This window comes from Notechis scutatus, chromosome 2, assembly GCF_049901735.1.
Source record: "Notechis scutatus isolate UNSWTSFEM ecotype Mainland chromosome 2, rNotScu1.2, whole genome shotgun sequence".
In the NCBI taxonomy this organism is placed as follows: domain Eukaryota; kingdom Metazoa; phylum Chordata; class Lepidosauria; order Squamata; family Elapidae; genus Notechis; species Notechis scutatus.
In genome coordinates this window covers 101,935,490-101,961,416 of record NC_142010.1, presented here as the reverse complement: position 1 = coordinate 101,961,416, position 25,927 = coordinate 101,935,490, and the positions used below count along the sequence as shown (strand labels likewise).

The 25,927-nt window shown below is 37.8% G+C and overlaps 1 protein-coding gene across 1 annotated transcript; it reads left to right on the top strand.

Moving 5' to 3' along the window:
* Positions 1-447: 447 nt before the first annotated feature.
* On the top strand, positions 448-19,037 carry LOC113418231 (G protein-coupled receptor 54-like). Its single transcript, XM_087954082.1, has 5 exons — positions 448-878; positions 5,460-5,584; positions 5,909-6,044; positions 16,294-16,532; positions 18,538-19,037. The coding sequence occupies exons 1-5, from the start codon at positions 572-574 to the stop codon at positions 18,895-18,897; spliced, it is 1,167 nt and encodes a 388-aa protein (XP_087810208.1). The 5' UTR covers positions 448-571; the 3' UTR covers positions 18,898-19,037.
* The last annotated feature ends 6,890 nt before the right edge of the window (positions 19,038-25,927 follow it).

Sequence of the window (25,927 nt, the reverse complement as noted above, 5' to 3'; positions counted from 1 at the left end):
GCGAAGAACCTCTTCTATCTATTCCGCCGCTTGCGGCAGCGCCCTCGGGAGCCAATCGAAGCCGCTCTTCCTTTCCTTAAGTTCAGCCGCCGGAGCCTCTTAATAAACTCCGGAATGCTGCGCTTGGGCGGACTACGGCAAGAGTCCCGCGGAGTCCAGCAAGCTCGGCGCGGAGAGCATCCGCGGTCCTGGAAAGATGCGCTTCTCCTCTCCTTGCGCCCGCAAGCCTAACTCTGGCGATTGGCGCGGCGGCGGCTGCAGTAGCGAGCAGGGAGGCGCCAGAAACCACGGGGGAGACAGCCTTTGCTGACCGGGTCCTAAACTGTACAAGGGGAGGGCAGGCTCCCCGTCCCTACTTTGGGCAGCCGGTTACCTTAGTGGTGGGACCACTAGACGCATCGTGCACCTCTTCCGCTAAGAAGAGACTGAGGCTTTTCAGTTGCCGAAGGAGGAAGGGGCTGCGTGCCTCAGCTCCCTCCTGCCCGGTCCTGCTCCGGAGTTATCTCGCGGCCCCGTGTTGTTGGAAGCAGGGTTGCTCCACTGTGGAGCTGCCCCTCCGCTGCCCCTCCGTATGGCTGCGGAGCCCCTGCCTTCCGAGGCTTCCTGGGGCAACTGGATGGGCGAGCCCACCGCCGCCTGGCAGAGTGACCCCATCAGCACCAAGCCCAAGAAAGCAGCAGGCACCTTCCAGCTCGGGACGCAGTTCTGGATCTTTAACCACAGCGGAGAGGAGACCTCGCCCCCGTTTCTGACCGATGCTTGGCTCGTGCCGCTCTTTTACGCCCTCATCATGTTGCTGGGTCTGGTGGGGAACGGCCTGGTCATCTATGTCATCAGCAAGCATCGTCAGATGCGCACAGCCACAAACTTCTACATTGGTGAGTGAATCCTGCGTCCCCACTCAGTAGGAGCAGAACTCACCTGGAACCCAGCTGGTTCCAAGGCGGGCAGAGTCATCTAACATGCTTTCTTCTGTGTATTGTCAAGTGAGGGCGGGGGGAAACATTCTTCTGGCACTTGTGTTGGATGTTCTGCCTTAGCTGGAGCCTAGAACCTAAATCCTAGAACCTTAGAACCTGACAGGGTTTTAGACCTAGGTTCTCGCTCCATCCAGTCAACTTCCATCAAGACTATTTAAATGAACATTTAAGACCATACAAATTCCCACTGATAACGCCAGTTGCTTGTAACATTACAATCAATCGTGTACAGGGAAGTTGGCATTTCTAAGGCATTAAATTAACTTGTAATATTTGAAACAGGAATTATATTGCTTGCCACTTACTCCGAGTTGTAAATAAAGTGTTTGTTTATATTTAATGATTTCACAAAAGGTTAAAATATTTCCTTAAAGAAAGAAAAAAAACATTCGTTAATTCCTTAGTGCATTTCCAGATTACACTGATGTGTTGCTCTTTAAGTTCATCAGCAATTGCCAGGCAAAAATCCACAGTGTGTTGTAACTTTAAAGGAATAATATTATATATACTGTATGTGTATGTATGTATGTATGTATGTATGTGTGTGTATGTATATATATATATATATATATATATATATATATATATATATATATATATATATATATATATATATATTCTTAAGTTTTCACGGGTACTTACATGTATGGCATTCAGCTTTGTTCAGGTATTTTCCCACGTCATTGTAGTTGTGCTTTTAAAGTTGTAGCAGCGTTTGGCAGAATCTCATCTGCCATCATCAGGCTTCTGTATTGTGTCTGATGAACACTATACAGAAGCCTGATGATGGCAGATGAGATTCTGCCGAAACGTTGCTACAACTTTAAAAACACAACTATAATGATGTGGGAAAATACCCAAACAAAGCTGAATACCATACATATAAATACCCGTGAAAACTTATGGCAGCAAAATATGAGCCGGCATTGCTTAGTGATTTGGATAGTAACCAGGATGAGGAGATGGATGTAACAAGGGAAGATAGACCTGAATTAATAGAGTTGTCAGGACCTTCGACCTCCTCTGGTTCTTTATCTGATCAGCAGCCGGGAATGGCTGACAGGGAAGGCATGAGAGAGTTTTCCAGTGAAGATGAAAATTTGGAGAACTTATGGCTAGACGTCAGAAACAGAAGGAGGCTGAGACAACAAACTCAGTTAGAAAGGAAGCGTCGAGCTAGTAATTAATTAGGGAAATTAGCACGCTCCATAAGGGAATAAAAGGACACGGCTGGGCTGGTGGAATTCGCCAGAAGCAAAGTGACTAATTGGGAGTGAAGACATGCAGCAAACTCTCTGAGGCTTGTGATTTACTGCCACGCCAGGATTGCCGGACAGAGTGTGGATTTATTGCTGTGTATTGGAATTAACTCCAGCCGTTCTCTTGTGAGGGTTTGTTTTTGATTTGAATTAATTCTGAAACGGCTGCTTTTTGTTTTGCTCGCCTGCAATTAAAGGGGAGACATAACATATATATATGGTATTCAGCTTTGTTTGGGTATTTTCCCACGTCATTGTAGCACATTATAGTTGTGCAACAAAGCTGAATACCATACATGTAAGTACCCGCGAAAACTTAAGAAAACACACACACACACACACATATATACACACATACACATACACATACACATACACATACATACATACATACATACATACATATACCAATCAAAAATTAATGTAAACCAATATATTGCTCAATGCATTTTTCAAGAGTTTTCAACTTTCCTGTACACAATTGATTGTAATGTTACACGCAACTGGTGTTTTCAAGTTTCAGGTGCTACAACACTGAAGGTTGTTAAGAAGAGATTGGACATCCATTTGTATAGAATGGTATAGATCTCCTGCTTAGGCAGGAGGTTGGATTAGAAAACCTCTGAGTTCCTGTCCAACTCTGTTATTCTGTATTCTGAATATATTAAGATTGTGAATATTTCAAAGCTATTTACACTATGTTCAGAGAAGCTAGGTTAAAAAATGCTTATTCCCAAGCTTGGGCACATTTTCATATGACCTCATAAGATATTGAGAAACTTGTGGCCTTCCAGGGGTGGCTGTGCTATAACTCCCAGTTTTCATTATTGTTAGCCACAGCAGCTGGGGCTGATGGGAATAGAAATTCAGTGTTTCACAGAGAGCCATAAGTTCCTCACCCTTGGCTTAGTCTATTATAGCTCACAAAGCTGGACAACCATATGCATCAGAAGAGGTGAGGTATTCTGTATCATATCCCTAGTTGATCTGGCATTATTATGCATGCCATTCTATGTAAATAATTTCACATTATGAAAAAGGTATGCACACTTAGTCTAGACAAAGGCTGTATGCTTCCTCTTTTAGAGTTAATCTCAGTCCACTTTCCATCCCTTAGTTCAGATAATTTGCCCCTTTTGTGTAATCATTCTCTAAAATTAGGACTTGAATTCCGCTGATTTTCATCAAACATTCTCAGATCTTCTAATCTATATGTGTCATTGCATTAAATACAATACTTGTAGGAATTGGTAGTGCAATACCACCATACGGTATTTTGGGTTCCTCATCCACTTCAAGTATAATCCATTAATCTTTCAATGGGTAAAAAATTACAATTACAAATTTTGCTGCCCTGCTGCTGACTCATGGAAGCTGCTAAGTGTTTCTGCCTTTGTTTACTGCAAAAAGGGGAACAGGATTGACTGGATCACCCCAATTTTGCTCCTTCCACTCTGAATAAATATTTCAACCAGGGGGAAATGAGACCAGTTGTTCTGGGTTGAGGGTTGAATCTGGGAATCAGGTGAACTTTAAGAGATTTAGTTGTCTGTCAAAAGTCACTCCTGGTTTTGCATGAGCTGTGGCAGCCCATTTTAGGATGGCAAAAGAAAGTGCAAAAAGAAATGGCAAGAGAAAATGGCAAAGAGCTGATTACCATTCTTCTCCTCCCACTTGTCCCAGTTTGGAGATCAGAAGCCAGGAGAAGGTGGGATCTGATTCTTAACCCATTAGGTCTCCATCCCCGGAGATCAGTTTTGTGAGATAAGTGATCTGGCAGCTCAAGAGCCATTTTCCTCTTCTTCTCCTCCCATCTGCTCAGAGTGAGTAATCCATACTCCAAGGCAGCCTGAAAGCAGGTGACTGGATAAGGAGATGTATGCCATGAAGCAGCAGAAAAAGAGCACTCTTTCTATATTCTCTTTCTCCTTCCAATCCCTTGGGCACTGACTACTCAAGCTGATCCAAATGGAGGTTTGGCTGGAAAGATTTGAACTTTCTCATTGCTCAGAGCTGAATGGCCCTGAAGGAATATACCAATTGACTGGAGTGGGTGGGATGGTATTTCCTATATCAACTGATAGTCTACAGATGCAGTCCTGACCTCATCCACTTGGGGTCCCCTGAATCATACTATCAACCAAATAGTTGGCGAAGTACACCATGTCTCACTCAGAGGAAAAACTGCCATGACTTTATTAGGAATATGAGTCACCTAACAGGTATTTGGGTTAGAAATATATAAACCAGGATAAACATTTTAAAACTGTATCTTTAAGAAAATGCAAAACTGTAGTTGGGTGTTGTTTCTCAAACGACCATAAGATGGAGCCAGAAACCTGGGTTGTTTAGTCTTAGTCTCAGAAGAGAGTGTGAGTCAGTCTCTGTTTCCTTCTGTTGGAAAGTATTGCCGTTCCTCCATTTCTTCTAATTGACTGATATTTCTGGATTTAATGTAAGTCTGTTACTGAACTGGTTTTTGACACTGGACTTTGATATTTGGATTATCCCTGGATTGAAAACTGACTGATTTAACTTGTGAATGATTTTGGATTGCTTATTTTGGACTTTGCTTAATGTTTCTGGAAGTAAAAACCTACATTTACTGTACAGTGTATCTGTGTGCTGTATGTGTATTATTCAAACACTCCTCTCAAATACGTCTCCCTGTATGCACTCATACTCCTAACGGGGAATTACCTCAATAGACTTGCTATGTGCTTAAAAGGAAAAGGCAACTATCTTAACCCCAGAACTTCTAAAATGACTTTAGGTAGGTAAATAATAAATGATAAGGAGATGAATATAAAGGTAGGTAAATAATAAATGATAAGGAGATGAATATAAAGATGCAAGAAATAGGCAAGGATAAATAAATGTTTAAAGGAAACTTTCTAGGCTGTATATTCAGCAAGAATACTTTAATGAGATGTTCCTTTCTTCTTCTGGACTATTAAGGCACTGATGACTCCAAAATGTGGGCTGAAGTACCGCAGTTCAAAAATCCAGTGAAGAACATGAAACAACAGCAATTGAAGTCAGGAGGAGGGATGTATGGAGTCATGTGATCTCTACGGCACTTTTTCTCTTGAGTCCCAGACAAACAGGAATCCTTTGTGTTAGACAGAACTTTTAAGACTTGAATCTGGGAAGGAGATTGACGTTACTTGTCTCAACTAACCTTATGCCAAAGCTGATCTCAACTTTGTGTCTTTCACAGCAAATTTGGCTACCACTGACATCATATTCCTAGTGTGCTGTGTTCCCTTCACTGCCACTCTCTATCCTTTGCCCAGCTGGGTGTTTGGTGACTTTATGTGCAAATTTGTCAACTATTTACAGCAGGTGAGCTATAGTATAATTTTATTATCTATCGTATCTATAATTTTGTTTTAAATCCCCACGGGAACAATGGATGGTATGAAGTGGATAAATGTTAATGGCTCTATATGGTGCCAAAAACATAGCTGTATGCTAGGATAGGCATCTCACAGGCTGTTTACATTTTCCCAACACCTTTGCTAAGCTGTTATAGATCTGCGGGGACTATAAACGATTCACAGTGAATGCAAATAGTGCTGTTCTCACATTAAAAAGGGGAAGGAAGGAGGTGCTGAAGGATGGATTTAGATTTCGGTGTCTTCACCACATGCTTTGTCTTCTCACCAGGTGACTGTCCAGGCCACCTGCATTACTCTGATGGCTATGAGTGTGGACCGCTGCTATGCTACTCTGTACCCACTGCAGTCATTGCGTTATCGAACCCCCCAGGTAGCCATGTCCATCAGCTTTGCTATTTGGATTGGTGAGTGAGGATCTGCAAAATCTATGAGCACTTATATCTCTGGGAAAAAAAGAAGAGACTATGTAGCTTGAAGTGGAAGGGAGACCAAACCCATGCCTGACACATCCAGACTTTCCTTCTTGGGATTAGCCCAATAATCTCTGGAGTTGCTTATTTAATTAAGAAGTGAGGTCAGAAAGAAAGGGGATGTAAAAAGTGCTACTATTACTTTAAATATACAGGTGTATAAAATAAGGAGCATGAATAAAAATCATGACAACTCAATTATCCTAACTTTTGAAGCTGTTATTTCAGTTCAAACCTTCCAGTCTCATTGCAAGTCAGGCTGCATATAAATTTAATAAATCATAATCATTTGACATCAGAATCTAGAACTTACCTTTCCCTGAACTATCCACAATTTCCTGTAAATCAGAGGTCTCCAAGCCTTTCAGTTCATCAACCTCTTCATGAAGTTTCAGATTTTTTTTAATCAATCCCCAAACTTTTACTACATGAAAATAATGTAATAAATACTACTTTAACTAATAGTACTATGTTTAAGCTTAAAATAATCTTTGGTAACCATTATCTTTAGATTGTTTAAACTTCAAGTCATTGACTGTCATGGCAAAGCTAAACATTCTAAATGATGGGTTTTTGAACAGGGTCATATTTCAGTTTCCTCTCTTTTCATCCTTCTGTCTCTGGGCTATGTTTGATAAATGCTTTGAACACCACTTTCAAAAATATTCTCCTTTACCTTTATTACATATTATAAGGAGAGACAGTGTGGTGTAGTGGTTAAGGCACCAGGCTAGAAACCATGAGTTCTAGGCCTACTTAGCCAGCAGGGTGACCTCCAGCCAGTCACTTTCTCTCAACCCTAGGAAGAATCCAATGACAAACCATTTCTTAAATCTTGCCAAGAAAACTGCAGGGACTAGCTTTATCTCTATTAGTAAATCAGCAACCATATTTATCCAGATATCCATCCATCCATCCATCCGCTGTTTCTCTTTCCAATAGATATGATCCCTGACCATACTTATCCACATATCGATCCATCCATCTTTCCATCCATCCATCTATGCATCCATCCATCATCCATCCATCTATTGCCTGTTCCTCTTTCCAAGAGATATGATCCCTAACCATACTTATCCACATATCCATACATCCATCTATCCATCTATCCAACTCATCCATCCATCCATCCATCCATCCATCCATCTGCTATTCCCCTTTCCAAGAGATATGATTTATTTATTTATTTATTTATTTATTTTATTTGTCAATCACTTACAAGATAATAAGTATAAGTATAAACATGAGTAAGAATACAGGAAATAGGTACGAATAAATGGGGACAATAGGACAAGGACAGGAGGCATGATGGTGCACTTATGCATGCCCCTTACAGACCTCTTAGGAATGGGGTGAGATCAATAGTGGATAGTTTGAGGTTAAAGGAGTGGGGGTTTGAGGATGTAACGACTGAGTCAGTTAGTGCATTCCAGGCATTGACCACTCCGTTGCTGAAGTCATACTTTCTGCAATCAAGTTTGGAGTGGTTAACATTGAGTTTGTATCTGTTGTGTGCTCTTGTATTGTTGTGGTTGAAGCTGAAGTAGTCATTGACTGGTAGGACATTGTAGCAGATAATTTTATATACTACGCTTAAGTCCAACCATAGGCGGCATAGTTCAAGATTGTCCAAGCCCAAAATTTCAAGTCTGGTGATATAGGGTATTCTGTTGCGAGCAGAGGAGTGTAGTACTCTTCTCGTAAAATAGTTCTGGACTCACTATATACAGTGCAGATTCCAGACAGATGAGCTGTATTCGAGTATTGGTCTAGCAAAGGTTTTGTATGCCCTAGTTAGCAATTCAATATTTCCAGAGGAGAAGCTTTGTAAGATTAGATTTACAACTCTTAATGCCTTTTTGGCAATGCTGTTACAGTGAGCTCTGGTGCTTAGGTCATTAGATATGAGTACTCTTAGGTCCTTGACAAAGTGTGGGTCATCAATGAGGTCATATCCACCTAGTTTGTATTTGGTGTACTGTTTTTTTTTTTTACCAATGTGTAGGACAGAGCATTTGTTGGTTGAGATTTGGAATTGCCAATCATTTGACCATTCAGACACATAATCAAGGTCACTTTGAAGAACAGTAGCATTGTCGGTGGTGTTGAGTAGTTTTTCATCATCCGCAAAGAGGACACAGTTGCTTATAAGGTGATCGCAAAGGTCATTTATATAGAGTATAAAGAGTGTGGGTCCTAGAACACTGCCTTGGGGGGACACTGCTGTTAACTGGAGTAGGGTTAGATATAGTGCTCCCGATTTTTACTATTTGTTGCCTGTTTGACAGGAATGCAGTAATCCACTTATGAAGGGATCCGGAAATGCTGTAAGAGTTTAGTTTTAACAGTAGTTTGTCATGTACCACTGAATCAAAGGCTTTGCAGAAGTCTATATAAATTGCGTCTATTGCTTTACCCTGGTCAAGTACAGTATTCCATATATTTTTGTAGTGTAGGAGTTGTAGGTTGCAGGACATTTTTTTCCTGAAACCAAATTGTTTTTGGGAGAGTAGGTTGTTTGACTCTAAGTGGAGGGGGTTAATGATTGATTCCATGACTTTGCACGTGACACAACACAGTGAGATTGGTCTGCAGTTTTCAACCAGGCTGGGGTCACCTTTTTTGAAGATAGGGATGACTGTAGCTAAGGACCATAGGTTCAATAAGGAGCTGGTTCTGAATGATATATCATATATAATGCTTAGATGTTCTGCTATGGCAGAGGAGAGCTTTTTAAAGAAGTATGCACATAATCCATCAGGGCCAATAGATAGTGATGGTTTTGGTTTTGTGGTACCTTTTCTACGTTATCTTTTGTAAAGTCAATATGAAGTAAATCATTGCAGTTAGTTGTGGTATGACTAAGAAATGTTGGGCATGAGCCATTGCTGTTTACAAAGACTGAGCTGAAGAATGTGTTGAAGAGGTTAGCCTTAACAGCTTCGTCGCTGCAGTCTTTTCCATTTGGTCCTTTTAGAGGTGAGATGGTTCTTGAGTGTTTACAAAATTGTACAAGGCACGGGTAGATTTTGTGTGTAGGAGGTTTTCCTCCTGCTTGCAGTAAAATTTGTGCCTTTATCTGTTGGCATAAGGTGTTGTATCAGTTTTTAAAGTTTGCTACGTAGCCTAGTTTTGTTTTTATGCCATAGTCATTTTTTTTAATTGAAGTTTCCTTATTGTTATGGGTAATTTGTTTTGTTGTTGTTGTTGTTGTTGTTTTTAGGGGGTAACTAATGGTACATATAGTTTAATGACTCTTTCAAGTTCAAGTAAGAATGCATTATAATGGTCTTCTGTAGTATTACAGTTAGAGAACAGAATGTGCCATTCAAGAGATGATAGGTCGGCATCTATGAGATCGTAGTTGGCTTTTGTGAAATTGTATTTTGGAGATCCATCATTATGATCTTCTTCTTTTTTTAAGTTTTAAAAACAATTTTATTTACAAATTTTAAAACGTACAATTTCAAAAATACAGAAACAACAATAACACATAATTTTTTACATTTTTTGTCGAATTTCATAAGTCCTAAAAATCATTATTGGCTAGTACTAGTCACATATTCACACATTATCACATCCCAAGTGCTAAATAATTCACAATATACTCCATTTATTTTCACGTTGGCGAATACATTCATGTTTTTTAACTAATAAACACAAAAAAATATTATAAATGGCCAATACTAATAATAGTAGTAACAGAGAAAAGAAGGTTTAAAATCTTTAATTGTTTTTATGTACTTAATACAGTATATTATAAACCGCTGGATATAATTTTTATCTTAGGTTCATTTACATGTTTCCCCTTTTATTGTCTACCCACTTATGCCATTTATCCTATATCCGGTAATTGTATCGTCCTTCCCATTAATTTTAAGCATAAGCCTCTCCAGTTGGGCACACTCATATGTTTTCTGAATTACAACATATATCAGTGGTACGTTTGGGTTTTTCCAATATTGTGCTAGTGAGATACATGCTGCAGTTAATAAATGGATGGTCAGATATTTTACTTTAGCAGAGTAGTCCCCTTTGATCATTCCCAACAAAAATAATTCCGGTTTCCACTCCAGCCCACTCTCTATAATTTCTTCTATCCACGTTTTTATTTTTAGCCAATATTTCTTTATCTCAGGACAAGTCCACCATGAATGAAAGTATGTACCAAATTTCCCTTTACATTTCCAACAGCAAGGATTGGCTGTCAGAAATATTTTGGCTAATCTAGAGGGTGCAAGATGCCATCTGTACATCATTTTGTATAAATTCTCCTTGTGTGCTACTGATTTGGTTAGTGTCAGGTTTTTCTGCCAGATTTCTTCCCAGTCATCCAGACCAATACTATAACCAAAGGTTTTTTCCCAAGCCAACATGGGACCTTTCACAATTTTCTCGGCCATTTCATATTCTAATAAATAATTACATAATTTGGAAATCGAACTTTTCTCAGGGTTTAAAAATATTTTATCCAAATATGTATCTTTTACCTCAATTCCATATTCCTTTACATCTTTATTGTATCGCTATTGACCAATTATCAATAGCTATCTTTTGTGATTCTAGTTCCTGTTTCGTTTTAATTCTTCTCTCACTATCTAATATTTGGTAGTATTTAAGTTTTTTACTGATGTCCATCGTGTTTAAATGAAACATTGCCTCCATCGTTGAGAACCACCTCGGGATTTTAGTATAATGATTCTTTCTTATATCAGTCCAAACTTTAATTAAAGACTTTCAGAATACATGTCTAGTAAAATATAAATTGTTTTTACTATTCGGGTTCCATAGAAATGCATGCCAGCCTAGCTGTAAATCATGTCCCTCCAATTGTAAAATCCTGTTATTCCTTAAATCAATCCAATCTTTTATCCACACTAATGCCACTGCTCTACAGCATGTCTCCCAGACAGGTAGTCCAAATCCACCCCTGCTTTTATTATCTTGTAAATAAGTTTTTTTTATCCTTTTTTTCTTCTTTGTCCAGATAAATTTCATCACAATTTTATCTAAATCTTTAAAGAATTTTAGTATAATGATTCTTTCTTATATTAGATAAATTTCATCACAATTTTATCTAAATCTTTAAAGAATTTTTTGTCCATTAATATTGGAATTGTTTGAAATAAATATAATATTTTAGGTAGAACATTCATTTTGATTGTTGCTATTCTACCTAATAATGAAATTTGCATCTTATTCCAATTTTCCAAGTCCTTTTCAATCTGTTTCAGTAATTTGGTATAATTATCCTCTTGCAGATTTAATGTTCTAGCTCTTAATCAGATTCCTAAATATTTAATTTTATTTACAATTTGTAATCCCGTCTTTTCTTCCAATTTTTTTGTTTACTATTTGTTATGTTTTAAACTAGTATTTTGGTTTTTTCCTTATTGATTTTTAATCCTGCTAATTTCCCAAATTTATCTATTTCATTTAGTAGAGCTGGTCCTGAGCCTATTGGATCTTCTATGACAAAGACCATATCATCTGCGAAGGCTTGTAATTTATATTCTTGATTTTTAATTTTAATTCCTTTAATTTCCTTATTTAATCTAATTCTATCCAGCAAAGTTTCCAAAATAGTCATAAAAAGCAGAGGTGGAAGCAGACATCCCTGTCTGACCCCCTTTCTTATCTCCAATGATTTGATAATTTCTTTAATAATACATTGGACTTTTGTGTGGCATAGATTGCATTCAACATTTTTATGAAATTATCTCCAAAATCCATCAAATTAATCTGCTTTTTTATAAAGTCCCAGTTTAAGTTATCAAAGGCCTTTTGTACATCCAGGAAGACCAAAGCCATTTGCTTCCTGGATGCTTTTCATAATATTCCAATATATCTATTATTGTTCTTGTGTTATACCTGATCTGCCTCGTGGGAAGAAATCCATTTTGATCCGGGTGAATTTTATTACTGAGTATTTTCTTTAATCTTTCTGCCATTACCGCCATAAAAATTTTGTAATCTGAGTTTAAAAGGGATATTAGTCTGTAATTCTTTGTTTGATTGGCATCTGTGTCCTCTTTTGGAATCAATGTTATGTATGTTTCCTTCCAAGATTCTGGTATTTTAGCATCCAGTAATACCCCATTGCAAACCTCTAATAACATTATCTCTAATATATCACCTATTTCTTTGCATAGCTCATTTAGTAACCCATCTGGGCCTGGCATTTTATTTCTTTTCTGTTTTTGAATCGCCACCTTTAGCTCATCTAAAGTTATTTCTTTATTCAACATCTCTTTTTTGTCCTCTGATATTGGATAGAGAGTTCCTTCTTTCAAATATTCTTCTATTTTATTTAAGCCAACTGCTTCTTGTTTGTAAAGATCTTCGAAGTACTCTCTTACAATTTCCTTTTTTTCTCCTGATCTGTATTATTCCATTTTTATCCTGTAATTGGTATATCATTCTTGTCTGATTTTCTTTTCTTAATTTATATGCCAGCCACCTTCCGGTTTTTTTTGCATGTTCGAAACAATTTTGTTTTGTATATAATAATTTTTTAATTAGTTCTTCTTGATCTAAAATGTTCATCTCATGTTTAACTAATGCTAGTTCATTTCTGATATACTTATCTCCCGGGGTTTCCATTTGCTTATTTTCCACTTCCTCTCTCTTTCCTTGTTTCTATTTGCTATATAAGCTATCGATATTCCCCTTAAATATACCTTCATTGTATCCCATAGGTTCTGCAATGAGGTATCCTGTTTTTTATTAAATTTGAAAAAACTGATCAATTCTTCCTTAACTTTTTGAATATATTCTTTCTCTTTAAGTACTTGGGAATTAAGTGTCCATTTACCTTTTTTATAATGACTATTTTTCCATACTATCTGTATCGGGTTGTGGTCTGCCCATGTGTTAACCAAAATTTTTATGTCCTGAATCTCTTTATAATCTCTCACTACCCAGGCCATATCTATCCTGGACCATGATTTATGTGGGCTGGAGTAGAAAGTGAACTGTGATATTCCTGGGTTCCTTTTTGTCCATGCATCTATTAATTCTAATTCTTCGACCATCTCTATAAATTTCTTAGGCAATGTATTCCGTTTCTTAAATTGTCTTTGTTCACATGCATAATCTTGTCTATTATCTGTTATTGCATTATAGTCTCCTACTATGCAAATTCTTGAGTTTCCAAATTCTATTAATTTTTCATATAGGTTTTTGTAAAATTCACTTTGGTTTTAGTTAGGGGCATATATCCCCACCAAAAATGTCTTTTTATTTTGTATTACCACTTCTACCATTTTTACCCGTCGTTTGACTTCTCGTCCTCACTCCTATTTCTTCTCTTCCCAACGTCTCTTCATCTCCTTCCCTCTCCTTCTCCTTCTCCCTCCCCCCTGCTTCTGGATTGTGGCTCTTCTTGGCTTGGAATTTCATGATTGTCTCTGCTGCTCAGTTCTTTCTTTGTTCCTCCTATTTGGTCGAAGAATTCTTGAGCTTTGGTTAGGTTATCTATTCTCACCCTTTTTTCCTTCCATATTGCTAGTATACCCTCTGGGGTAATCCATCTAAAAGATATATATATATATTGTTTAAGTAATTTGTGAGAAATCGATAGTCTTTCCTTTGTTCACGAATTCTCCTCGGCACCTGTTTTAGAACAATCACTTATCTACCTTTATATTTTATTCCTTCATCTCTCATAACTCTATAAATTATATCCTTCACTCGCTTCCTTGCAAATCTAATATGCACTTCTCCGGGGAATCTATGTCTCGCGTAGCTCGTGTATATTCTGTATACATCATCCAGCGCATTCACCATCTCATCCCTATCTCTGTTCAGAAGCTCCGCCAACATCTCCGCCATCACCAACAGTAAATTCTCTCCCTCTCTTCTTCCACGTTCTGGAATCTAAGATAATAGGAGGCCTTGTCCATCTCAACCTGAGTCAGGATCTCATTGGTCTCTTTATTTTGCTCCTTAATTGTTTGTTCCATGCCTTCTAACTTCTTTTCTGTTTGATTCACTTTAATCTTCTCTTCATTTATTTTAATCAATTCTTGAATCTGGCCTATCTTTCCATCTAAATTTTTGACTTCACTTCTCATTTCCCCTAACTCATTTTTTAATTCTTCTTTTATTATTTCTCTTTCTGCTTTGCTTTCCATATGGTTTTTGGACATCGATTCCTGCAATGTCAACATCATGCTTTGAATAGTTAATAGTGTAGTTTGGACCGATTGTGTACTGGTTTGAGCTGTAGATTTTTCTGGTGCCAACATCCCTTCAATCATTTTTGGGTTGATGTTGCTGTGGGGGTGGATGGTGTTACTGCTGGTGTTGGTTTTCTTCCTACTTTAGTAGTGGTGGTAGATGTGCTGGTCATATCTTTAATAATTCTTTGTTGTTTCTCCACTATCCTAGCTATATTCTCCCAAGTTGTATTGCCTACTACCATCAATTTTATCTATGTTTAACAGTTCGATTTTCTCAATTCTCTTAAGCTTTTATATTACTATTTATCTGCTTGATTTAATTCCTTAACACCATTAGGCGAGGAGATTCTTATCAGTTAATTAATTATGTTTTCAAACTTTCCAGTCCACTTTACTCATTATTACCCTGATTGTCCACTTCACATTCTGTTAATATTGTATCTAGTATTAATAAATTCAATAAATCATCAATTCTTAAATCATCTAGCAGGTTGAAAAATCATTCAACTATGTTTAAATATATAACAGTGTTATAACCCCAATTACTTCTTTAAATTAATTACAATATTTCAATTAATATTACCTTAAATATATAATAGGAATTTAAATTTCCAGTTAATATTTTTCATATATATATGAATATTTCAATAATTCACAGTATTTAATATAAGGAGGGTAGGAGAAAGAGAGGGAAAGAACAATTAATTATCTGATCTTTATATTAATCAATATATTAAAGTCATTAATCTATAGTCAATCAAATATATGTAACGAGTAAAAGAAAAGAGAGATATAAAATATACTCCAAAGGGGTTAAATATTACTTACTTAAGTTAATACCTATTTCAAAGTAACCAATCAATCTTGTTTTCTTATTAATTAAATGTATACCTTAAGTAAATAGAAAGTGAGATTATACCGTTCCAATCAATTTTGAGGGGGGGAAAAGAGAACAAAATGAACACTCAATGAGAGAGGATTTACAATCTCCTTTTTTCCTAGTGTTTCCTTAGTAATCCGATTATATCCAGAGATAAGTTTGAGTCTCAATTCTCAGTTCTCAGTTCAATCTGGTACCTGTGCCACTTTACTCCGCTTTCCCTGTCACAATGTCTGCCTCCACGAATAGCACTGTCACTCCTTTGATCGCTTTCAAAAATTTCAAAGTTTCACAATTCTTCTCCGCTGTAAAATATTCTCTGCGGTATATTCATATGACTGGAAATACAAAACTTTCCTCATCAATAGTCACTCTTCTTTCCTTTCCTTTCCACTTCCTTTTTAAAAGCACTTTTCCACTTTATCCGGAGCTATGGGTAAACAGTTCAGTATTGCTGCCACTTTCCACTTTCCCCCTTCCGCTCCAGCACTTCACACATGTATCAATTACCTTTCAGATTTATCTATTAGTTATAATCCAACACCGATTCCTTTCGAACTCTTTCCCGGACTCCAAATTCGATCTCGTCTCTCCACTTCCTTCTCAAAGTTGTTCCATTGTGTCTTCGGGCCAGCCTTGCTGGCTGACCTCTTTTGCCCTGTGCTTCGGGGTCTCTTCTTCACCTCTGAAGGAGAGCAGATCAAGGTTCTCCTATCTCGCCATGCCGCGATGTCACCGGAAGTCTCCATTATGATCTTCTTTTGTGAGGGCGTAAACTGAGACAAAAGTCAATCATACTGTGGTCACTGTTTGAAAAGAGTTCTTGTATTTGTAGGCCATAAATTGAGTTTGAGCTGTTGCAGAAGATGAGGTCAAGGCAGTTGTTGAGTCTAGTGTTGTTAGTTACTAATTAATCCAGTCCCAGTGTAGTAACAGTATTGTACAGGGTTGCATGTATGGGTTCGGATGAACATTCGTTTAGGGTCCAATTTATAAGAGGTAGATTGAGGTCACCAAGGAAAATAAGAGGGTTATTATCATTATCCTAGTTTTCCTCAAGTCTCTGTAGAGCTTGTTTTCTAAATCCAAGGATTGTGAGTTCTGTGTCTATGACCTCCAGGTTCCTTCATTCTCTCCTTGCCCATGGCTATCTATCACCGTACTGAAAATGGCTACTGGTATGGTTTACGTACTTACTGCATTGAAGCTTTCACAAGCAAGAGCCAGGAGCGCAGTTTTATCCTCTACACTTTCCTGGGTGTTTATCTATTGCCTCTTCTCACTATTTGCTTCTGCTACACCATCATGCTCAAGCGCATTGGACGTCCAGTGGTTGAACCAGTAGACCATGATAACCAGGTAAGAAAGTAGAAAGAAACTGTACTTCTGTTGTTAGATTTTTTAAAATAGCTCCTGCAGTCTCCTGTATGTGCAAGAACAAAGTCCCAGTTCAGGTAATTTAAACAAACGTTAAAAAGAAAAAAATCTGAAAGAAAACTTTTAAAAGCCTGTTCTGTTCCATACATTGCTTAGGTGTCACCAGAATAAATTCCATGCCGTAATAAGTTTTGGTGAGAGTTGAAATCATTTTCTTCGCTCATGCAGCATATTTTGCTAATGAAGCTACTTTGCACATAATTAACCTTAAGGTCAACTAGGAGCCTGAGGAATCATAAACAGGTTTGTTGTGACTTATAAATGCCTAATAAATCATGCCTTCATTTATAATAACAAATATATTAATTTTAATTAAGAATAAAATAATATTTAATGAAATATAATCCCATTGGTTAAAGAACTTTGGCTGGTCTAGAAAGAGAGTTTTCCCTGCTGTTGTCCCACCCTATGGAACATCTTGCCCCAGTGGCTGGTCCCTACTCTCCTGGCCTTCTAGAAGAGCATTAAAACTTGGTTCTATCAACTGGTCAGGGGATCTAAGAGTGTTGTGCAACCCTGGGGGTGGTTGGGGGTTGAAGGTGCTCCTTCTGTCTTTTAACTCTGCAGTTGTTGTTGTTTTTTAAAAATATTTGGTTTAATATGATTTTTAATTATGTTTTAACTATGGCTTTTATATAGAATAGAATAGAATTCTTTATTGGCCAAGTGTGATTGGACACACAAGGAATTTGTCTTGGTGCAAATGGTCTCAGTATACATAAAAAAAAGATACATTCGTCAAGAATCGTAAAGTGCAACACTTAATAATAGTCATAGGGTACAATAAGCAATGATTTTATGATTTTATTGTTTTGTTTATAAATACCTAGAGTCATGCAAGTATGATGGGCAGGATAAAAATTTGATAAACAAACACTTTTTTTTCTTATTTCATTTCATTATCAGTTTAAAATACCTGGCAAAACAGACATATTTTTGTATGCTCCTATATTGCTGAAATCTTATCTGAAAATGTATCTTACCTTTGGACTTGGCATACAATATTTGGGTTCATCAATTCTCATTTTGTCTTCTTCAACTGTTTATATAATATCTTTCACCAAGAAATTGAATTCCTATGTGTTCTAAATTCTCAAATTATCTATCAGTTATGAAGCACAAAAAATTAAGCTATGCTTTGTTTGTTTTATTCCCAATCATTTTTACCCAAGAAGTGAATTGAATTAAATTAAATTAAATTTAAATTACTCAGTTGATCTCCCCTCCTCAAAGGTCTCTAAACTTATGGGAAAATTCAGGAAGAAAAAAATTGCAATGATTGGGAAAATGGAAGAAAAGGTGAACATAAGATGATAAGTAGAGGGACTGTCAATATAAGGATAGGCAAATAATACCATCACCACCTGCCCCAGTTAAAGGTTAAAGGTGTTGGATTATAAACCAGGAGACCATGAATTCTAGTCCTGCTCTAGAATCGCAAAATCCAAATGGGTCGATCTGGGTCAGCCCTAGCAAAACGGTATTGGCAAGCCTCTTCCAAAAGCTTCCAAAAGCTTTGTAAATTGCCAAAAATCTGGGCTGAGTTTAGAGTATCCAGCAGCGCAGAGTATCAAAATAGCTCTGAAAGGCCTGCTGAATTCCTTGCATTTCACTGAGATTCCATCATTTTGCCTTTCTTTGGAAAATACCTCTCCAAAGATACATATTCTAAAAACTTGGGATACTTTATTTTACGTATTTATTCAATTTATATGCCACCCACCTCACTCTGCAAAGTGACTCTGGGCAGCTTACAAGTAAAATAAATATATATTAAAATGACTGTCTAAAATTGCAATTGTCTTCCTCCTGAATCTGAAACCAGTAGGTCTCCCCCCGGCCCCGCTAAACTAGGCAATTGATCTGGCTGCTCAACTGGCGCACACTCCATAAACACTGTTCATGTGTGTTTTCTGTTCATTTCCAGCAAGTGCAACATCTCTCTGAACGCTCAGCTGCCATGCGAGCTAAGATTTCCAAGATGGTTGTAGTGATTGTCCTTCTTTTTGCCATTTGCTGGGGTCCTATCCAGTTCTACCTGCTTTTTCAGGGCTTCTATCTCCATTTCCAGGCAAACTATGAAACCTATAAGATTAAGACGTGGGCTAATTGCATGTCATATGCTAACTCTTCCCTCAACCCTATTGTTTATGCTTTCATGGGAGACAGTTTCCGCAAATCCTTCAAGAAGGCCTTCCCCTTCCTCTTCCGCCAGCGTGTACGGGACAATGGCATGCATTCAGGCTCTCATAACGCGGAGATGAAATTTGTTACTGAAGAGACCTAGAGACCTATTGTGAGGAGAACTTGGCTGGCTTCCTTCCTGAAAAAGGAACTGACATGTTAAAGTAAGATGGCTACTGACTCAGCCATATATGAAAGGTAATTTCTTCTGTACCACCTACACAAAGCATAATTTTCTGCATTCTAGGTTAAGTAAGTTCCATAATGATAAGAATTAGGGATTCCATATTATTCACTGTGAATTTTAATTTTAAAGGCTTCAGGAATCCGCACTGCTGTATTAGGTTTCAATGCTGCCAGAATAAATCCTACTGTTTTGTGTTTATGGCCATCTTTAGAATATAGGTCTTGTACAATTTGGATCTATCCGGTCTCTGGATGTAAAATATAAAAATAAAATTTTTGAAACTGATTTTTTTTCCTGAGACTTATTGAGATTCAAGGGTTTTGTTTAAAAAAATAACAGATTAAAATGATAATAAAATAACAGATTAATATTGTTCAAAAGACACATCCTTGATTCAATGGCATTTAAAATGCATCCCTGTTTAACCAACCCACACAGTGTTAATATTTAATATCCACTAGTGCCTTAACATTATTGTTTTCTATTTTTTCTCCAACAGAGTTCAGGGCAGCAGATGTCTTGTCATGTGACATGTGATTTACTTATTACATTTTTATTCTGCCTTTATTACTTCCTAAGTAATTCAAGGTAGTAAATATACCTAATACTCCCCCCTCCTTCTAGTTTTTTCACACCAACCCTGTGAGATAGGTTGGGCTGAGAGTGAGTAATGGGCCCAAAGTTACCTAGCCAGCTTTCATTCAGGACTAATGGAGAACTTCCAGTCTCTTGGTTTGTAGGCCAGGACTTTAACCACTAAGCCAAACTGCTAAAACAAACGATGATGCGAAAAGATGATGGCTTGATTCAACCAACCTGCTAACACTTGACTAGGCTCCCTAAGTAGACTGAACTCCAAGTTTCTCCCTTCTTATCTCAGTCTGGAACAGAGACTGCTCTGACCATATGATAAGTTTCAGGACATACCCATCGTCTTCAACTAGCTAGCCCAACCATAGGACAAGAAGAGAGCTGTGGACCAGGAGAGAGTTCTCCAGGTGCATCTGAGTCCATAGCAGTTGAGATCTGAATGGGATCCAGCTTTCCTGGGATCGACTACTGAATGCAAGAGGTGTTCTTTCCAGACTGCACACTGTCTTAGGGGTTTTTTCCCCCTCCTTCCTTCTCTTGCTTTTAATAGAGACCTTGATCTGGTTCACAAAGTGTCCAGATGAGAATACAATAATTAGCAGTGACTGCATTAACTCAGGCAGATCTTCCAAGTGATTCTGGCCAGCTTGTCACTGAGTAGGGACAACTTTGCACAGTTCAAGCTGCTGCAACACATAACTTGAACAAGTTCCTTGACAACGGTAATTGTTGTGGGGAAGAGAAGGTTAAATAATTTCTGTCCCTCCCCACACACATCAATCCACAATGTAATCATTTCTCCTTTCCACTTGTCTCCCCATGACTCATATTTTCTAATGTCAGCAGTCACCCTTTGCTAGGGATACTGTGCTTTTAAACAAGCTGGTAACTCACCAGGCAGTTCGTTTTCTTTTCGTCTCACCTCCCCCACTTTTTATATTTAATGTTTGAGAATTCATGTTTTTGTGAATGATGGTTGAACCTCTCTTGAAGTTTATCACTTTAAATATATTCATGTACTAACATTCAATTGTTTCAGATTCCCTTCCTTTATAAAATACAAACATTTCAATCTGATGGGAACTGCTTGAGCAGTGAAAGGAATTTTTTTTTAAAAAAAACAAACCATATTCCCAGTAAGAATAATCAGAATTCCATCCCTCGCTGTCCTATTCACTGAGATTTATTTCCAAGATGGATGCCCAGGGTAAGAAGGGACTTCAGATAGCCCCTCATTCTTGTTAGCATGGTAATACACATCGAGAAAAGAAGGATGCAGCCTTCATGATAGATTAACCTGTACCTTTCAACAACATCTATACGTCTTTTGCTATGTGATTGCTTACAGATGCCATAACATACATGAATTATTGTAACTGATTTACCAGGCAGATCTGTCTACCCTGTCCCTGAAGAAACATGCAACATTAATATTTATGGGCACTATTTTTTATAAAGGTAAGATCACAAAAGATGGTTCTGTGAAAGAAATCGCTAGTTTCAGTAATGCTCTGCACACACAAATGTGATACCAAATCATTCCTTCTTATAATCAGCAATCTTGCTGCCTTATTCAGGAACACTGAAGCTTATTAATTGCACACTATCAGTAAAGTGCACCATAAATACTCTGTGAGAGGCAGAATAGAAGAAGAAAATTAAAAAGTGTCTGTATTGGCCTGATAACTGACCAGAAAAACACAGATCATATTTCTTTATGGAAGTGTCAGTCCATCACTCAGGATTATACTCCTACGGTGCCATTATTCTACCTGCGTAATTGTTTCTTCAGGGATTCATGAGTTTAAAAAAAAGATTTGTGGATATTCACAAGAGGGCATACAAAACAAACCACAGTATAAGGAGAAAAGAAATGGCAAGTGTTCTGCCTGCAAATCTACCTTGCTTCCCGCCAAATCAAAGATGAAAATAGGAAAAACTCTTCTCTAAACCACTAAACCGTGGCTAAATAGGTGGTAAAGAAAGCAGAAAAGAGAATAATTGACCTGTTTTAGCTCTGAGGACCACCAGACTCTCTGCTGTTTTACTATGCAATTCTCACAACAGCCCTATGAAGTAGGTTAAGCTGAGAGATGGAGGCTTTACTACTAGACTGGCTACGTGATTGTTTGAAGAAAGCATGTCTCTCTTTCATTGAGTATCTTCTATAATCAGTTGGAATAATTGTTCAGGAGCACTAATATGTGAAGCTATTATAAATATAAGAGGAGAACACCTGACAAATATACTTAAATTTGACATTTTTTTCCTGTCCCCCAGTTTCAATACATTTAACATGAGCCTTGCTATGAATTGCATTAAATTCATTAAATTGTCCACCTCTATCATTCTATCCGTAGCAGTACATGAGCTGCTATTAGCCAATATGACTGCTAGATTCTACAGTTTCTAAGGCAACCAACAGAGGACAAAGACCAAAAATATGGCCTATCACTTCAGGTGACCAGGAAACTAGGACAGGAAACCCAGTGAAACTGAAAAGCAAAATTGACCATTACTGTACTGAAACTTAACTTGAGTATACTTTCCTACAGGAAGAAATCCCATGTTTTCACCTCATTACTTCAGAAGTGATCATTTTGTCAGTGTCACAACCCAACTGGCGTTCCTGAATCACTGAAATATTCCAATCTTTAGTGTACCTTTTATTCCTTCCAATCTGCTTTGCAAGCTGAAATTCCCTTCCAGAGTTCTTTTCCACCTTGTTTTGCTACCTGTTTGTGTTATTTCTCTGTTCTTAATTCTCTCCCTCTTTCTCCATTTCCCTTTTAATTTTCAGATAACTGAAAAATAATATATGTTGCTGAAACACTCTCATGATTCTTATGCCCTTTAGAGATAATTAAAAAAAAGAGAGAACATGGGTTGAATCCAGCTGGAGCCAGATCTAAAAAGACTCAAGTTATACTTAGGGTTATCTGTGCGTCTATGCCTATATAATTGCATTTTTATGTAATTTTTAAATACATAGAGATTATTATCATTTAGCTGAAAAACTCCTGATCTTATATTTTAATATTACGATAGTTGCATTACTGTTCCAATTTTTACTTTATTCTGCTTTTGGTTATAAGCACGTGAGAAATAAACTACTGCTACTTTACAGGTAAGTCCTCAACTTACAACCATTTGTTCAGTGACCAAAGTTACTACAGCACTGAAAAAAGGGACTTATGACCAGTTTTCATACTTATGACCATTGCAGCATCCCCATGGTCATGTGATCAAAATTTACATGCCAATTTGGCAACTGACATGTATTTGTGACAGTTGCATTGTCCTGGGGTCATGTGATCACCATTTGTAACCTTCCCAGCTGACTTCTACTATTTAATCATGTTCCAGATATTTATGGAGATTCTCAGTCATCCAGGTCATGGTTGCCCCAAAGGTCATTTCAAAAAGAAAAGACTTTCTTGGTTTTTTTTCCCTTGAAAACATTTTCTTTCTCAAGAAGAAGATTCTTGGATAAGAAACGAAATGTTTTTAGGGGGAAAAAAAAACCAAGAAAGGCCAGTTGCCTTCTAGAAAAGCAACTTTGGGACATGTTCTAAATAGTGGATAGCTAAAATAGAACAATGTTCATTGTGGTTGGTTGGATGGATAGAGGGAGGGAGGGATGGAGGGATGGATAGTAAGTAGCCTTGCCTTTCTAGTGCTCACCAGATGTGATGGAAAGTATTTCAACTCATTGAATGCTTAAAAAGCATAATCTTTAGCCATTGTAATGGGGAAATTTGTGAATTGAAGTTCCAAAAGATCTAGACGATCAGGAAGTTGGTTTCATAGGAAGATGGTAGGTTAGTTTTGCAGGCATTTGCTTTTAAAAATAAAAATAAAATAAGGGTGGCATCAGCCTTCCCTAATCCAGTACCCTTAGCATACGGAGGATTTGGCCATGCTTGGTGATAGTAAGATTTAATCCAACACATCTGGAGAGCAGCGGCATTCACAGGAAGGGATCAATGACATCAAATGGCAGGCGCAATTGCAGTTATTGAAGACCCACCCTTTTTTAATGGATCACATGAAATGCAGGCAGATGAAAAGGGGTGGACTTTGGTCACTTGATCAGGCCTGCCATTTTGATATTATTGAACCCTTTGTGGATGTCCCCAATAGGGAGTCTCAAGCTAGATGAGCCTGGTCTTTGGAATTCTGCATGTGAAACATCCTGAATTTTCAACGTTGTGATAGAGTGAAATATTCTAGTGGTCTACTAAAATTTATTTTATGTGAGGCTGTATGAGAAAATAACCCAGAAAATCCAGCTGGCACAAAACACAGTGACAAGATTACGCTTGTCAATTTAGAATAACATTTATATTAAAGACACTGCATTGGTTGCCAAGAGGATAAGATAATGAGTCTATCTGCAGTTCCCATTTTGTTGATATTTCAAAAACTATTTGACCTGTTTTATTTTACTGAGCTTTTAACTCCAGATGATTGACTGAGAGTTTGGAATTGGATTTTTTTTCTGTCATTTGTTTTTGTTTTTCCAATTATTATGCAGAGTTTTATTGTTTCAAATCCTTCCTTTATAAGTAACTCAAGGCACCGAATATATCTTAATACTCATTTTTCCTCCTATTTTCCCCATATTAACCCTGTGGGGGTGGATGGGCTGAGAACAACCGGCCCAAAGTTCAGCCAGCCAGCTTTCGTGCCACAGGAGCTCACAGCCTATTTTTAGGCTAGCACTTTCTCCACTACACCAAACCGATTTTAAAAAAAATCCTTTGGAACTGGGGCAGATTATAAATACAGTTAAATAAGCAAATGCTCATAAAGTGGAGCAAATTAGGAGTCTGTATATATAGCAAACAATGGGCCTTTAACCCCATATTCAAAATGCTCTGCTTGGACCTACAATGGCCCTCCAGGACAGGCTCTCAAGCGTTCTTGTATCAGCTGTGACTTCTCTTAACCGGAGGAGCCTGGGGTTGAATTGAAGGATTTTAGGCATGTCAAGAATCCTTGATCTGCAGTCCTGCTTTAGCAAAGAAAGTGCCACTCATCCCAGTGACATCTTAGATAGGATTTCAGAAGATTCTCGTGATATCCATCATTTTTATACAATGCAGGGAAGGGAGAAAGAGATTTTAAAAAATTCATTTGTAACAAACATTTTAGGAAAGTATACAACCTAGCAAACAAAAGTCTATGGTACATTTATGTAGTAGTTTTACTCCTTTTGGTCCGCAGACTCCAATAGATAGGCTTCTGATATCTCTTCAGTGACTTATCAGCTAGACACCTGCCCTTCCTGACTCACGTATGGCTGGAGAGTATGACAAGCTGAATCAAGGAAGTTGTGTGCTTCAATTGCAGGAGGTTTGGATACAGCTAGTCTGAATAATCTCACCCTGTGTAGCTTTCTATTTTTACAGGGGTCTGTTGAGACATTGGAGGTGGGAGCTAGTTATAGACTGACCCCAAAAAAGCAGATTGTCTATACTAGCTAAGGTTCAACCCTGAGCATGGAAGAGATATGGTACTGATTGCTAAGTAGTTGATTTTTGTCTGGATCTGGATAAGAATATGCTCGCCCTGGTTGTTTTAGGCCCCATAGCATCTTCTGAATCATCTGTGAGGATTGGAGGTACTGGTTCACATTGTGTCAAGCATACAATACATGGCCAAGGAAGCAACATTCAATAAAATCTCATTAATCAAATGTCATGCCAAGAAAAAGGGTTAATTAATGGAATCTTAGAAATTAGATGAAGAGATTTCAACCGTCATTTATTAGTGAGCATATGAAAGGGTGTCTATGAGCTATTTCACCCTTTTTCCCCACAGAAAATCTAAAAGATGGACTGGTGTTTTAATTTAGAGATAAGACTGAAATGTCAAAAACCATCCTTTTTTTTCCCTTCAAGAATTCCCACACGCAGTGGTTCTGTTCTTTGGGCAGTTTTAGTTGAGGATTGTGAAGAGGGAAAGATTGGCCTGTGGCTGTGTCTTTAATATAAATCACAGCACTCAGTTCTCTGCCACCATGAAGCCACTGGAGGAATCCATTGCTATCCTGTCTGCACTGCGATTAAAGTCTTATCCTAGAATTGGGAGAGTATTGGGGTCTACATAGGTTGATTTCCCCCCCACTCCCAGCATTCAACTGAAGTCCATTTTCCTATTGCATGATACACATTTTACATTGTTATGCTCTTCTAGCAGTGCTTGAGTAATTGATTGCAACTGATTACATATTGTAGATTTACCTAAGAACACTAGATCTAATGAGATTGGTAAGTTTATGAAATTGGTGCAGACCAAGGCAGAAAGTATTGTGGGGAAGAATAGATACACTCTAGGGCCAATGGCATGA